General features: G+C 38.7%; 1 protein-coding gene across 1 annotated transcript in view; it reads left to right on the top strand.

The window, feature by feature from the left end:
• The window catches only part of INTS4 (integrator complex subunit 4), a 174,688-nt gene that overhangs the window by 140,898 nt on the left and 21,560 nt on the right, over nt 1-12,230 (top strand). The window contains exons 16-17 of the mRNA XM_042780954.1: nt 2,818-2,911; nt 5,947-6,027. Of these exons, the coding sequence (XP_042636888.1) occupies nt 2,818-2,911; nt 5,947-6,027 (175 nt within the window). The remainder of the gene's footprint in view (nt 1-2,817; nt 2,912-5,946; nt 6,028-12,230) is intronic.

Genomic DNA, 12,230 nt, shown 5'->3' on the forward strand with positions numbered 1-12,230 from the left:
CAATTAAAAAAAAAAAAAAAGTGGATCTCTTCCAGTCAATTGGCCATGTAGCTGTCTTTCAAATTACTTGACATAGATGAATTAAGTGCCTCCAGCACAGCATTGGTTTGTTGAAACATCTCAATGGGTATTCCATCAATTCCTGAGCCTTGTTTTTACCTGTTCCTTCAATGCAGCTTGGATCTCTTCCTTCAATACCAGTTGTTCTTGATCATATGCCATCTCCTGAAATAGATGAACATTGCCCAATTCTTTTTAGCACATGATTCTGTGTGTTCCTTCCTTCTTCTTTTGACACTTCCTGCATCATTCAGTATTTTGCTTGTAGAATCTGTCCATGTTACAACTCGAGGCCTGAAGTTTTTCTTCAGTTCTTTCACCTTGAGAAATGCCTACTGTGTTCTTTCCTTTTGGTTTTATAACTCCAAGTCTTTTCACATTTCGTTATAATAATTGACTTTGTCTTCTCTAGGTACTCTTTGAAATCTTCATTTCAGCTCTTGTCTTCACATTTCTTTCATTTGCTTTACCTACTCTGTTCAAGGGCAAGTTTCAAAGTCTCTTCTGACATCCACTTTGGTCTTTTCTTCCTTTCTTGTCTATTTTGCTTTCTTCATGGATGATGTTCTTGATATCATCTCCCAACTTGTCTGGTTTTTGGTGATTGGTGTACAGTTCATCATTCTGTTCTTCAAATGGTCTCTAAATTCAGGTGGGATAGAATCAAGGTCATATTTTGGCACTTGTGGACTTGTTTTGTCTTCAGCTTCATCTTGAACTTGCATATGAGCAGTTTATGGTCTGTTCCACAGTCAGCTCCTAGCCTGGTTTTGGCTGAAGATACTGAGTGCTTTCATTTGCCTCTTTCCATGGATGTAGTTGATCTGATTCCTGTGTACTCCATCTGGTGAGGTCCTTGCTTATAGCTACCATGTTTTTAAAATTGTGATTTGTGTGAAAGTTTACAGAGCAAATTCACTTTCCATACAGCAGCTCACATACACTTTGTCTCATGACACTGACTACAAGTTACCACAATGCGACAGCTCCCCCACTTCCTCCCCATAGTTTCTCTTCCCTATGTCCTTCCCTCCATGCACTCCTGTCCCCTGAGCAATCTCCCTGTGCATACATAGCCCTTCTGTTCTCCCATGATTGTTCTCTCCAACAAGTGTATCTTCCTAATGTAAGTGATCAGTTCATATGCCTGTCTTTTGTTTGGCTGGAAGCCACAGGAGTGGGTTCAATTCCAGACCTGAAGGGCAGTGAGGGGCCATAGTCTCACTGGTTCCATCAGGCGCTATCAGACCAGCAAACCTGTTCCCCTTTTTTTTTTAATGATTTTGAGTTTTGTTCCACATTGTTCTTCTACTCTGTCCAGGATCTGCTACATAGATCCCCCTCCGAGTGGTTGATAATGGTAACTGGGCACCATCTAGTTCTTCTGGTCTCATAGTCGTATCGTTTGAGAATTGCACGGTGTACCAGTCACTTGGACTAATTATTTCCCTGAATCTTTGGTTTTCTTCATTCTTCTTTGCTCTGGATGAGGAGAGACCCATCATTGCATCTAGATAGCCGTTTGCAAGCTTTTAAGATCCCAGTCGCTATTCGCCAAAGTAGGATATGGAACAATGCTTGTGTAGTATGTTATGTCAGTTGAGCTTGATGTCTCCTGTAACTATGGTCCCAACCCCACAGGTCCAGCTACTTTCTCCCTCTGGGTAGCTGGCTGTGGCCAAGAAGTGACTACAACCTTGTCCCTTTTCATATAGATACCGTTTATGTTGTTGAAAAAAAGATATTTGCAGTGGATAAGTTGTTGATCTTGCAAAATTCTGTCTTGCTTTCTCTGGTGTCATTTCTATCACTAAGGCCTTATTTTCCAACTACTGGTGATTCTTCTTTGTTTCTAACTTTTGCTTTCCAATCACCAGTGATAATCAACACATCTTGATTGCATGTTTGGTCAATTTCAGACTGCAGAAGTTGGTAAAAATCTTCAATTTCCTCATCTTTGGCTTTAGTGGTTGGTGCGTAAATTTGAGTAATGATAATATTAGCTGATCTTCCTTGTAGGTGTATGAATATTACCCTATCACTGACAGCACTGTACTTCAGGATAGATCTTGAAACATTCTTTGTGACGATGAATGCACGCCATTCCTCTTCAATTTGTCATTCCCAGCATAGTAGATCATATTATTGTCTAATTCAGGATGGCCAAAAGCAGATCATTTCAGTTCACTAATGCCTGGGATATCAATCTTTATGCATTCCATGAAGCCGGCACTTTGAACTCGGACTTCTAGCCTCCTAAACTGTAAGAGAATAAATTCCTATTTGTTAAAGCCACTCATTTGTGGTATTTTCTGTTAGAGCAGCACTAGGGGACCAAAACAGATGTAGAATATTCCAGTAGCTGGATGTACCACGATTTAACAGTTCATCTACTATTGGATATTTTATTATAATTATCCACACAACAATGAATATTATGGTGCATTAAGTATTTCATTTTTGTTGAATATTTCCCTTAGAATTCTTCTCAGCATAAAAGTACTGATCAAAATTGTTGACCATTTATGTAGCTTTTAGATCACAGTATAGTTTTGTTTTCCAAGAGGGTATCAATTTAAACTGCTGTCAAAATGTGAGTGAACAAATTTCATTATAATCACTCTAGCATTGGGTGTTGTCATTTAAATATTTGTGATCAGTTTACTAGATGTAAAATGATAAATGCTTTTGACATGATCTTTATATTGGTGGCATTATCCTTATCCTGTGTTTTGTTTGGGCTTTTATTTACTACAGGGATCTGCAGAGACTTGGAGAACTTCAATCTGAATTGGCAGGAGTAGCTGACTTCTCTGCTACTTATCTTCAGTGCCAACTTCTTCTCATCAAGGTGGGTTGTGATCCATTATGTTTGTTATTGTGACACTAAGAATGCACTTTAATAAAGGAAACAGCATTGCTTGAGGCTGAAAATAGAAAAACTTATGGTCTTGTGCAACCACTTAGCACAATTATATATAGCACTTAGGAATTATATAGTCTGTGGTAAAATTGTATTTGTCTGTAATTAAGGGAATATTAACTCAAATAGAAATTTGAAGTTTCACATTTTGAGAGAATCTTTTCATGATTCTACAAGCAGGGAAAATTAGATAGTCATTTTCATTACAAGGATTATAAATGTTTTGCCATATTTGATTAGCAAAGGATGAGTATAATCTATTTTCTTTTTAAAAAAAAAACCTTGGAGGTAGATATACTCCTTGGAGAGATCAATCATGGGAGAACAGAAGGGCAGTGTTTGCATAGGGAGACAGCTCAGCGGGGGAGGTTGCGTGGGAGGGAAGCACACAGGGAAGAGGTAACTACAAGGAGGAAGTGGGAAGAGAGCTGTTACATTGTGGGGAATTGCAGTCAATGTCATGAGACAAAATGTGTATGAACTGCTGTACGGAAAATGAATTTACTCTGTGAACTTTCACCCGAATCACAATTAAAAAAAATCCAAAAACCTTTTCTTGACTTTTTTTTTTCACAGTAGTGGACTAATAACATTATTTGTCCTTCTGTGATTGACTTATTTCAGTCAGCGTAATGTCCTCCAAGTTCATTGACATAATGAAATGTTGCATGGATTCTACATTATTTTTTAGTGTTGCATAGTATTCCAATGTGTGTGTGTACCATAAATTTTCTTAAATGCTCGGTTCACTTTGTTAAAGTTAAAAGGTTAATTTCATTGCTCTTAAAGGGACAATTTGCTGGCATTTCAAACTAAGTAGTCAGATAATTGATAAATAGGTAAAAAGATGTGTGAGCTTGTGCTAAGTATTAGTATTGTGCAGGTTTGTACATATATGTGGACATGGATATATATATATATATACTTGTGGATGATACAAGCAAAATTGGGGGTTGTTTGGGATTAAAATAGCTCTTGGTAGACTATGTTTTTGCAAATGCATACATCTGTGTAAGCATCATCCTAAAAAGTTCCCTCATGCCCTTTTCAAAAGTTATTTGGCTTTTCCAAGTGTCCGTGAAACAGGCCTAAAAATATCTCTACCCCTTGGGGATAGGTAAGGATTGGTAAGAAGCAATGTGTATGAAAGCCCTTGACCTAGTATCTGGTACCTAGTGAATGCCATGTCAATGTTAGTCTCCTTCCTTCCTTCTTTGGCTTACTAGCTTCCCCATAGGAATACAAAAGACCTTTGAAAAGAAATTATTTTTCTATAGTAGCAAAAGATGGGTAAAGAAAAGAAAAGAAATTATGTCTAAAAAGAACAGAACACTATTTTGATTATTCAGTCAAGAAGTGGCAGGGGAAGTAAGGGGCCCAGACTTAGAACCCAAGGCAGACATGTGCTTGATAATAAGGGAACATCTAAATAAATCATGGCAAATCTATTCCACAGTATATTCTATAGCCAATAAGGATCTTTATGAAGTTATTATATAACATGACAAAGTATTTATGATGTAATATCTAGAAAAAAAGGGTACAAACTTAGTTATATTTTCTGACTATTGTGGTGGTGGTTGTGTGCTGTTGAGTCACACCCAAGTCATAGCAACCCCTCCTTGGGTTTACGTGGCAGTATCAGTACGGAAGTAGATTGCCCAACCTTCCTTCCAAGGAGTGGCTGGTGGGTTTGAACCGCCAGCCTTCTGGTTAGCAGTCAAGTACCTTAGCCACTATGCTACGAGACCTCCTATTTTCTAACTGCAACTATATAAAAAGCATGCATATGAAAAAAAGATTGAATTAGTATTCAAAAACAGTAACTCTATTAAGACTAGTATGATTTGGGTGATTTAAAATTCCCTGTAGTCTAAACCTGCCGTTATCCAATAGTGACCAAATACATGTGAATTTGAGCACTTGAAGTGTGGCTAGTTCAAATTGAGATGTGCTGTGTAGACTTACTACAGAAAAGAATGTGATTTATCTCATTAATACTTCTAAAAAATATTGATTGCATGGTGAAATTATAGTATCTTGGATATGTTGGGTTAAATAAGCTATGCTATTGAAATTAATGGTGTTTCTTTTTTTGTTCTGTTTTCCTCCCCCAATTTTTAATTGTGATTTGGATGAAAGTTTACAGAGCAAATTCATTTTCCATTCAACAGTTCATATACATTTTGTTTCCTGACATTTGTTGCAATCCTTACCATGTAACAGTGCTCTTCACCTATGTATTTTTTACTTCTTTAAATGTGCCTACTAGAAAATTGAAAATTACATATGTGGCTCACTTAATATTTCTGTTGGACACTGTTAGTCTAGGCTTTGTGTGATGTGACTATATTATACATCTGTGATTAAGAAGAATCCAGAAAATAAGAGTCTGTGGCAGAAGTTTAGAGGAGATGTGACAGGAGGCCATGCAAATGGATAGGAGAAAACAAAGATGGAAAGTAAAATCCATGACTCTTCGTGATAGTTTTGAATGTGGAGAGATTGAGAGAAGGAGAAATCTAAGAAGGCTCCCTTACTTCTGGTTTGGCTATGTCAGTAAGATGATGAAACTATTCTTTTAGTGATCATAGGCAAAGAAAAAAAGACCCCTGGTGGAGGAAGAAAGATCTAGCAGAGTCAGGGTAGTTCTGTAGCACTGGGAACAAAGAGGGCCCAAAGGCCAGGAAGCTGGGTTGACTGGATATTCTATGAGGCCTTCATGGCTCATACATTCTGCTTGTAAGCACTGGTGTGGGACACAGGGCTTTAGGGCCAGGAATCAAATAGAATAGGCAGGCCCATTGGTCTCCACTTTCTCCACAAAAGATACGTTTATTGCCTTAAAAGTTGATTGAGAGAAAGTCCGGATCATGGTAGAATTTCAGAACAAAAACATAAATCTTCAAATGATATCTCATTCTTTATGACTTCTGTGTTCTGTTCTGTCTTGGTTTGTGTAGGCCTTGCAGGAAAAGCTGTGGAATGTGGCTGCCCCTTTATATTTGAAGCAGAGTGATTTAGCCTCAGCAGCAGCAAAACAGGTAAAATTATAGTGTCCTTCTCAGATCTCTGTCCAGGCATTGTCTACTCCAAGTCAGAGCCAGAATCCTTCACAAGGTTCTGTGACTCTGCTGTGGCCTCCCCAGTTTCATCCCATGACAGAAGTTACCAGTATGATAAGGAGTACACACTTAGGGAACACAGACTGACTTTGGAGTCAGGGGACCTAGATTCTAGTGCTTGGTCTGCTACTAATTTGCTGGGTAATGCTGAGCAAGTTACTTAACTTGCCTGGTTATTCCTCTTTTAAAATGTAGGAGTTGAATTAGAGAATTTCTAAGATTCTTTTGCATTTTAAATATTATCAGTTTGTATCCTAGGTATGTTGTTGTTGTTATGTGTCGTCGAGTCGGACCCAACTCATAGCGACCCCTCCTTGGGTTTCCAAGGCAAGTACATACTTTCCACTATGGAAGTAGATTGCCCAACCTTCCTTCCGAGGAGTGGCTGGTGGGTTTGAACCACCAGCCTTCTGGTTAACAGCCAAAGGCCTTAGGCACTATGCTACCAGAGCTCCTATTCCAGGTATAGTGATAAATAATAAATGTTCTCATGAATCTTTCATCTTAAAATTTACCTGAACTCAATTTGAGGTTGATTATATTTTTAGCCTATACCATCTCTTGGAGTTTAAAAGGTCCTTAAGTTTCTCCTTGCCTGTCAGTTTGTCATACTGTGATGGCTTACAGTTGCTATGATGTTGGAAGTAATGTCATCAGTATTTCAGATGCCAAAAGGGTCACTCATTGTGCAATTTCTGGACTAAGACAGACTGGGAAGAAGGACCTGGTGATATACTGCTGAAAAAATTGGCCAGTGAAAACCTTATGATTAGCAGTGGAGCACTGCCTAATAATACACTGCTGGAAGATGAGCCCTACAGGTTGAAGGGCACTCAGGATATGACTGCAGATGAGCTGCCTCTTCAAAGTGGAGTTGACCTTAATGACGCAGATGGAGTAAAGCTTTCAGGCCTTCATTTGCTGATGATACAACTCAAAATGAAAAGAAACAGCTGCAAACATCCATTAGTAATTGGTATGTAGAATGTACATAGTGTGAATCTAGGAAAATTGGAAGTTGTCAGAAGTGAAATGGAATACTTAAAGAGCATTATCCGAGACATTAGTGAGCTGAAATGGACTGATACTGGCCAGTTTGAATCAATCATATGGTCAACTTTGCCGGGAATGACAACTTGAAGAGGATGGCTTTACATTCATTGTCAAAAAGAACATTGTAAGATCTGCCCTGAAGTACAGTGCTTTCAGTGATAGGATAATATTCATAAGCCTGCAAAGATAACCATTTAATACAGCTATTATTGAAATTTACACACCAGCCACCAATGCCAAACAAGGAACTAATGATTTTTACTAACTTCTGCAGTCTGAAATTGACCGGATATGCAATCAAGTTGTGATTGGAATATGAAAGTTGAAAACTAAGCAGGATCACTAGTTGGAAAATACAGAGTTGGAGATAGAAATGGTGCTGGAGATCACATGATAGAATTTTGTAAGACCACTAACCGTGGCCATTGGAAATACCTTTTTTTTAACAACATAAACAGTGACTGTATATATGGATTTCACCAGATGAGTACACAATCAAATTGACTACATGTATGAAAAGAAACAATGGAGAAACTTGATATCATCAGGAACAGACCATCAATTGGTCATATGCAAGTTCATGTTGAAGCTGAAGGAAATTAAAACAAATTTATGAGAGCCAAAGTACAGTTGTGAGTATATCTCACCTGAATTTAAGGATCATCCCAAGAACAGATTTGACCAATGAAACTCTAATGATCAAAGACCAGACAAGTTGTGGGATAATATCAAGGACTTCATACATAAAGAATGCAAAACCTCATTAAAAAGAGAGAAAAGAAAGAAAAGATCAAAATAGATGTCACAAGAGACTCTGAAACTAGTTCTTAAGCATACAATAGCTAAACAATGGAAGAAATGATGAAGAAAAGAACTGAAGATTTCAAAGTGCAATTCAGGAAGGCAAAGTAAAGTATTATAATGAAATGTGCAATACCTAGAGTTAGAAAACCATAAGGGAAGAACACGCTTGGCATTTCTCAGGCTGAAAGAACTGAAGAAAAAAAATTAAAGCTTCAAGTTGTAATATTGAAGAACTCTTAAGTGCAGAACATTGAACGATACAAGAAACATCAAAAGAAGATAGGAGGAATACACAGAGTCACTGTACCAAAAGAATGAGCCAGTGTTAACTATGTTAGGAGGTAGCATGCAATCAAAAACTGATGGTATTGAAGGAAGAAGTCCAAGCTAAAGTAAAGGCACTGGTGAAAAACGTGGCTCCAGAAATTGACAGATTGCCCCTTGATATGTTTCAACAAGCAGATGCAACACTGGAAGCACTCAGTCATACGTGCTAAGAAATTTGGAAGATAGCTACCTGGCTAACTGAAGGGAAGAGGTCCATATTTGTGCCCAGTCCAAAGAAAGGGAATCCAACAAAATGCAGAAATTATCAGGTATTATTACTAAGTAATAAGTAAACTTTTGCTAAATAAGTAAAATTTGTTAAAGATAATTTTCAAAAACGTTGCAACAGGGAACCACCAGAAATTTAAGTTAGATTCAGAAGAGGACGTAGAATGAGGGATAGCATTGCTGACCTCAGCTAGATCTTGGCTGAAAGCAGAGAATATCAGAAAGATTTTTACCTATGTTTTATTGACTCTGCAAAGGCATTTAACTGTGGATCATAACAAATTATGGATAATATTTTGAAGAATGAGAATTCCAGAACACTTAATTACGCTGATGCAGAACTTGTTTGTAGACAGAGAGGCAGTTGTTTGAGCAGAGCAAGGAGATACTGCATGGTTTATAAGCAGGAAAGGTGTTCATCAGAGTTGTATCTTTTTGCCATATTTATTCCATCTGTGTGGTGAACAAATAATCTGAGAAGCTGGACTATATGAAGAAAGGAGCATCAGTATTAGAGGAAGACTCATTAATATCCTGAGACATGCAGATGACACAACCTTGCTTGCTGAAAGAGAAGAGAACTTGGAGCACTTACTGATGAAGATCAAAGACTGAAGCCTTCAGTATGGATTACACCTCAACATAAGAAAACAAAAATCCTCACAACTAGATCAGTAAGTGACATCATGATAAACAGAGAAAAATTTGAAGTTGTAAAGAATTTCATTTTACTTGTATCCACAGTCAGCACCCCTGGAAGCAGGAGTCAAGAAATCAAATGATGTATTGCGTTTGGCAGCTCTGCTACAAAAGATCTCTTTAAAGTGTTAAAAAGCAAAGATAATACTTTCAGGACTAAGGCATGCCTATCCCAAGCCATGGTATTCTCAGTCACTTCATATGCATGCAAAATCTAGACAATCAGTAAGAAAGACCAGAGAAGAATTTATGCATTTGAATTATGGTGTTGGCAAGAATAATGAATATACCATGGACTTCCAGAAGGATGATTACATCTGTCTTAGAAAAAGTATAGGAAGAATGTTCCTTAGAAGCGAGCATGGTGAGACTTTGTCTCACTCTGGACATGTCATCAGGACAGAGCAGTTCTAGAGAAGGGCATCATGCTTGGTAATGTAGAGGGTTAGTGGTAAAGAGGAAGAGCCTCAAAGAGATAGATTGACACAGTGGCTGTAGCAGTGGGCTCAAATACAGCAACCATTGTCAGGATGGCTAGGACCGGATAGTATTTTGTTCTGTTGTACATTGGGTTGCTGTTATTGGGAACTGACTTCATGGCCCCTGACAACAACAAATTTTCATCCTATTTCATCTCTTGGAAGTTAAAGTGTCCTTAAATTTCTTCTAACTTCATTACATAGCATTTATTTTTATTTTCCTGGAGTTCATTTCTTCCTAGCTTTGAGTAGCTCCCCTTCATTCTTAGGTATTGGATATTGGTGAACGGTCCTGGGTCATATCTTCCTGATAATGAATTTATATATGGCCTAATGATTTATATAGGCCTAATGAGCCAGGAAGGGGCTCTGGTAGTGTAGTGACTAAGGCACTTGACTGCTAACCAGAAAGCTGGCGGTTCAAACCCACCAGCCACTCCTCGGAAGGAAGATGGGGCAATCTACTTCCATAGTGATACTGTCTCAGAAACCCAAGGAGGGGTCGCTATGAGTCGGGTCTGAGTGATGGCACATAACAACAACAATGAGCCAGGAAAGGGAGGGAGTGGGAACAGCCTCGGGCATCTCAGTAATGGCAGGATATCCAGGTAAAGAGGGGCGGGAGGCAAGGCAAGCCCCAAGCCCCCTAGAGCCAGGAAAGGGAGGGAGTGGCCGGGGACCACAAAGTGACAGATTCCAGGTAGGAATTAGGTAAGGGGAGGGTACAGAGGTTTCCAACAGCTAAGGGAAACAAACTCGTCTGTCAGTTTGTCATCCTATTGAGGCTATATGTTGCTGTGAGGCTTGAGGCTGTGCCTCTGGTATTTGAGATGCCAACAGAGTTGTACATGGTGCACAGGTTTCAGTGCAGCTTACAGAACAAGACAGACTAGGAAGAAGGAGGAGGCTTTCCACTTCTCAAAACTTGGCCAAGGAAAACCTTATGAATAGCAGAGAAACAGTGTGTGATACATTACTGGGCAACTTTATGACTAGCTCAGAAACATTGTCCGACACAGTGCAAGAAGATGAGCCCCTTGGGTCAGACGGCACTCAAAATAGGACTGGGAAAGAGCTGCCTCATCAGAGTAGAACCAACCTTAATAATATGGATAAAGTAAGTCTCTCAGGACCTCCATGTGCTGACACGGTATGACTCAAATTGAGGCGAAACAAATGCAAATATCCATTAATAATAGGAACATGGGATGTACAAAAATGAATCTAGAAAAATTGGTAGTTGTCAGTAATGAAAAGGAACACATAAAGATCGGTACCCTAAGCATTAGTGAGGTGAAATGGACAGGTTTTGGGCATTTTGAATCAAACAACCATATGATCTACTATGCTGGGAATGGCAAATTGAAGAGGAATGGTGTGGCATTCATCATCACAAAGGATATTTCAATATCTGTCCTGAGGTACAGTGCTGTCAGTGATAGGATAATATCCATACGCCTATAAGGAAGACCCGTTAATACCACTATTATTCAAATTTAAACACCAACCACCAAAGCCAAAGATGAGGAAATTGAAGATTTTTATCAACTTCTGCAGTCTGAATTAACCAGACATGGAATCAAGATGTGTTGCTTATCACTGGTGATTGGAATGCAAAAGTTGGTAACAAAGAAGAACCACCAGTAGTTGGAAAATTTGGCCTTGGTGACAGAGATAACACTGGAGATCGTATGATAGAATTTTGCAAGACCAACAACTTATTCATTGTAAATACCTTTTTTCAACAACACAAATGGCGGCTATACATGTGGACTTCGCCAGATGGAGTACACAGGAATCAGATTGACTCCATCTGTGGCACAAGATGATGGAAAAGCTCACTATGTTCAGCCAAAACAAGGCCAGGAGCTGAGTGTGGAACAGACCATCAGCTGCTCATATGCAATTTCAACTTGACATTGAAGACAATTAAAACAAGTCCACAAGAGCCAAAATATGACCTTGAATATATCCCTCTTGAATTTAGAGACCATCTAAAGAATAGATTTGATGCATTGAACACCAGTGACCAAAAACCAAAAGAATTGTGGGATGACATCAAGAGCATCATCCATGAAGAAAGCAAGAGGTCATTAAAAATAGAGAATAAAAGAAAAGACCAAAATGGATGTTAGAAGAGATTCTGAAACTTGCCCTTGAGTGAAGAGTAGCTAAAGCAAATGGAAGAAATGGCAAGATAAAAGAGCTGACCAGAGGATTTCAAAGAGCAGCTCGAGCAGACAAAGCCAATTACTATAATGAAATGTGCAAAGACCTGGCGTTAGAAAACCAAAAGGGAAGAACACGCTCAGCATTTCTCAAGCTGAAAGAACTGAGGAAAAAATTTTAAGCCTCGAATTGCAATATTGAAAGATTCTTTGGGCAAAAGATGGAAAGAATGCACAGAGTCACTGTACCAAAAAGAACTGGTCGATCTTCATCCATTTCAAGAGGTAGCATATGTTCAAGAACCAATGGTATTGAAGGAAGAAGTCGAAGCTGTACTGAATGAATTGGCAAAGAACAAGGCTC

The sequence above is a fragment of the Orycteropus afer genome, unplaced genomic scaffold, assembly GCF_000298275.1.
Source record: "Orycteropus afer afer isolate SDZICR_OR568_19922 unplaced genomic scaffold, OryAfe1.0 scaffold00074, whole genome shotgun sequence".
In the NCBI taxonomy this organism is placed as follows: domain Eukaryota; kingdom Metazoa; phylum Chordata; class Mammalia; order Tubulidentata; family Orycteropodidae; genus Orycteropus; species Orycteropus afer.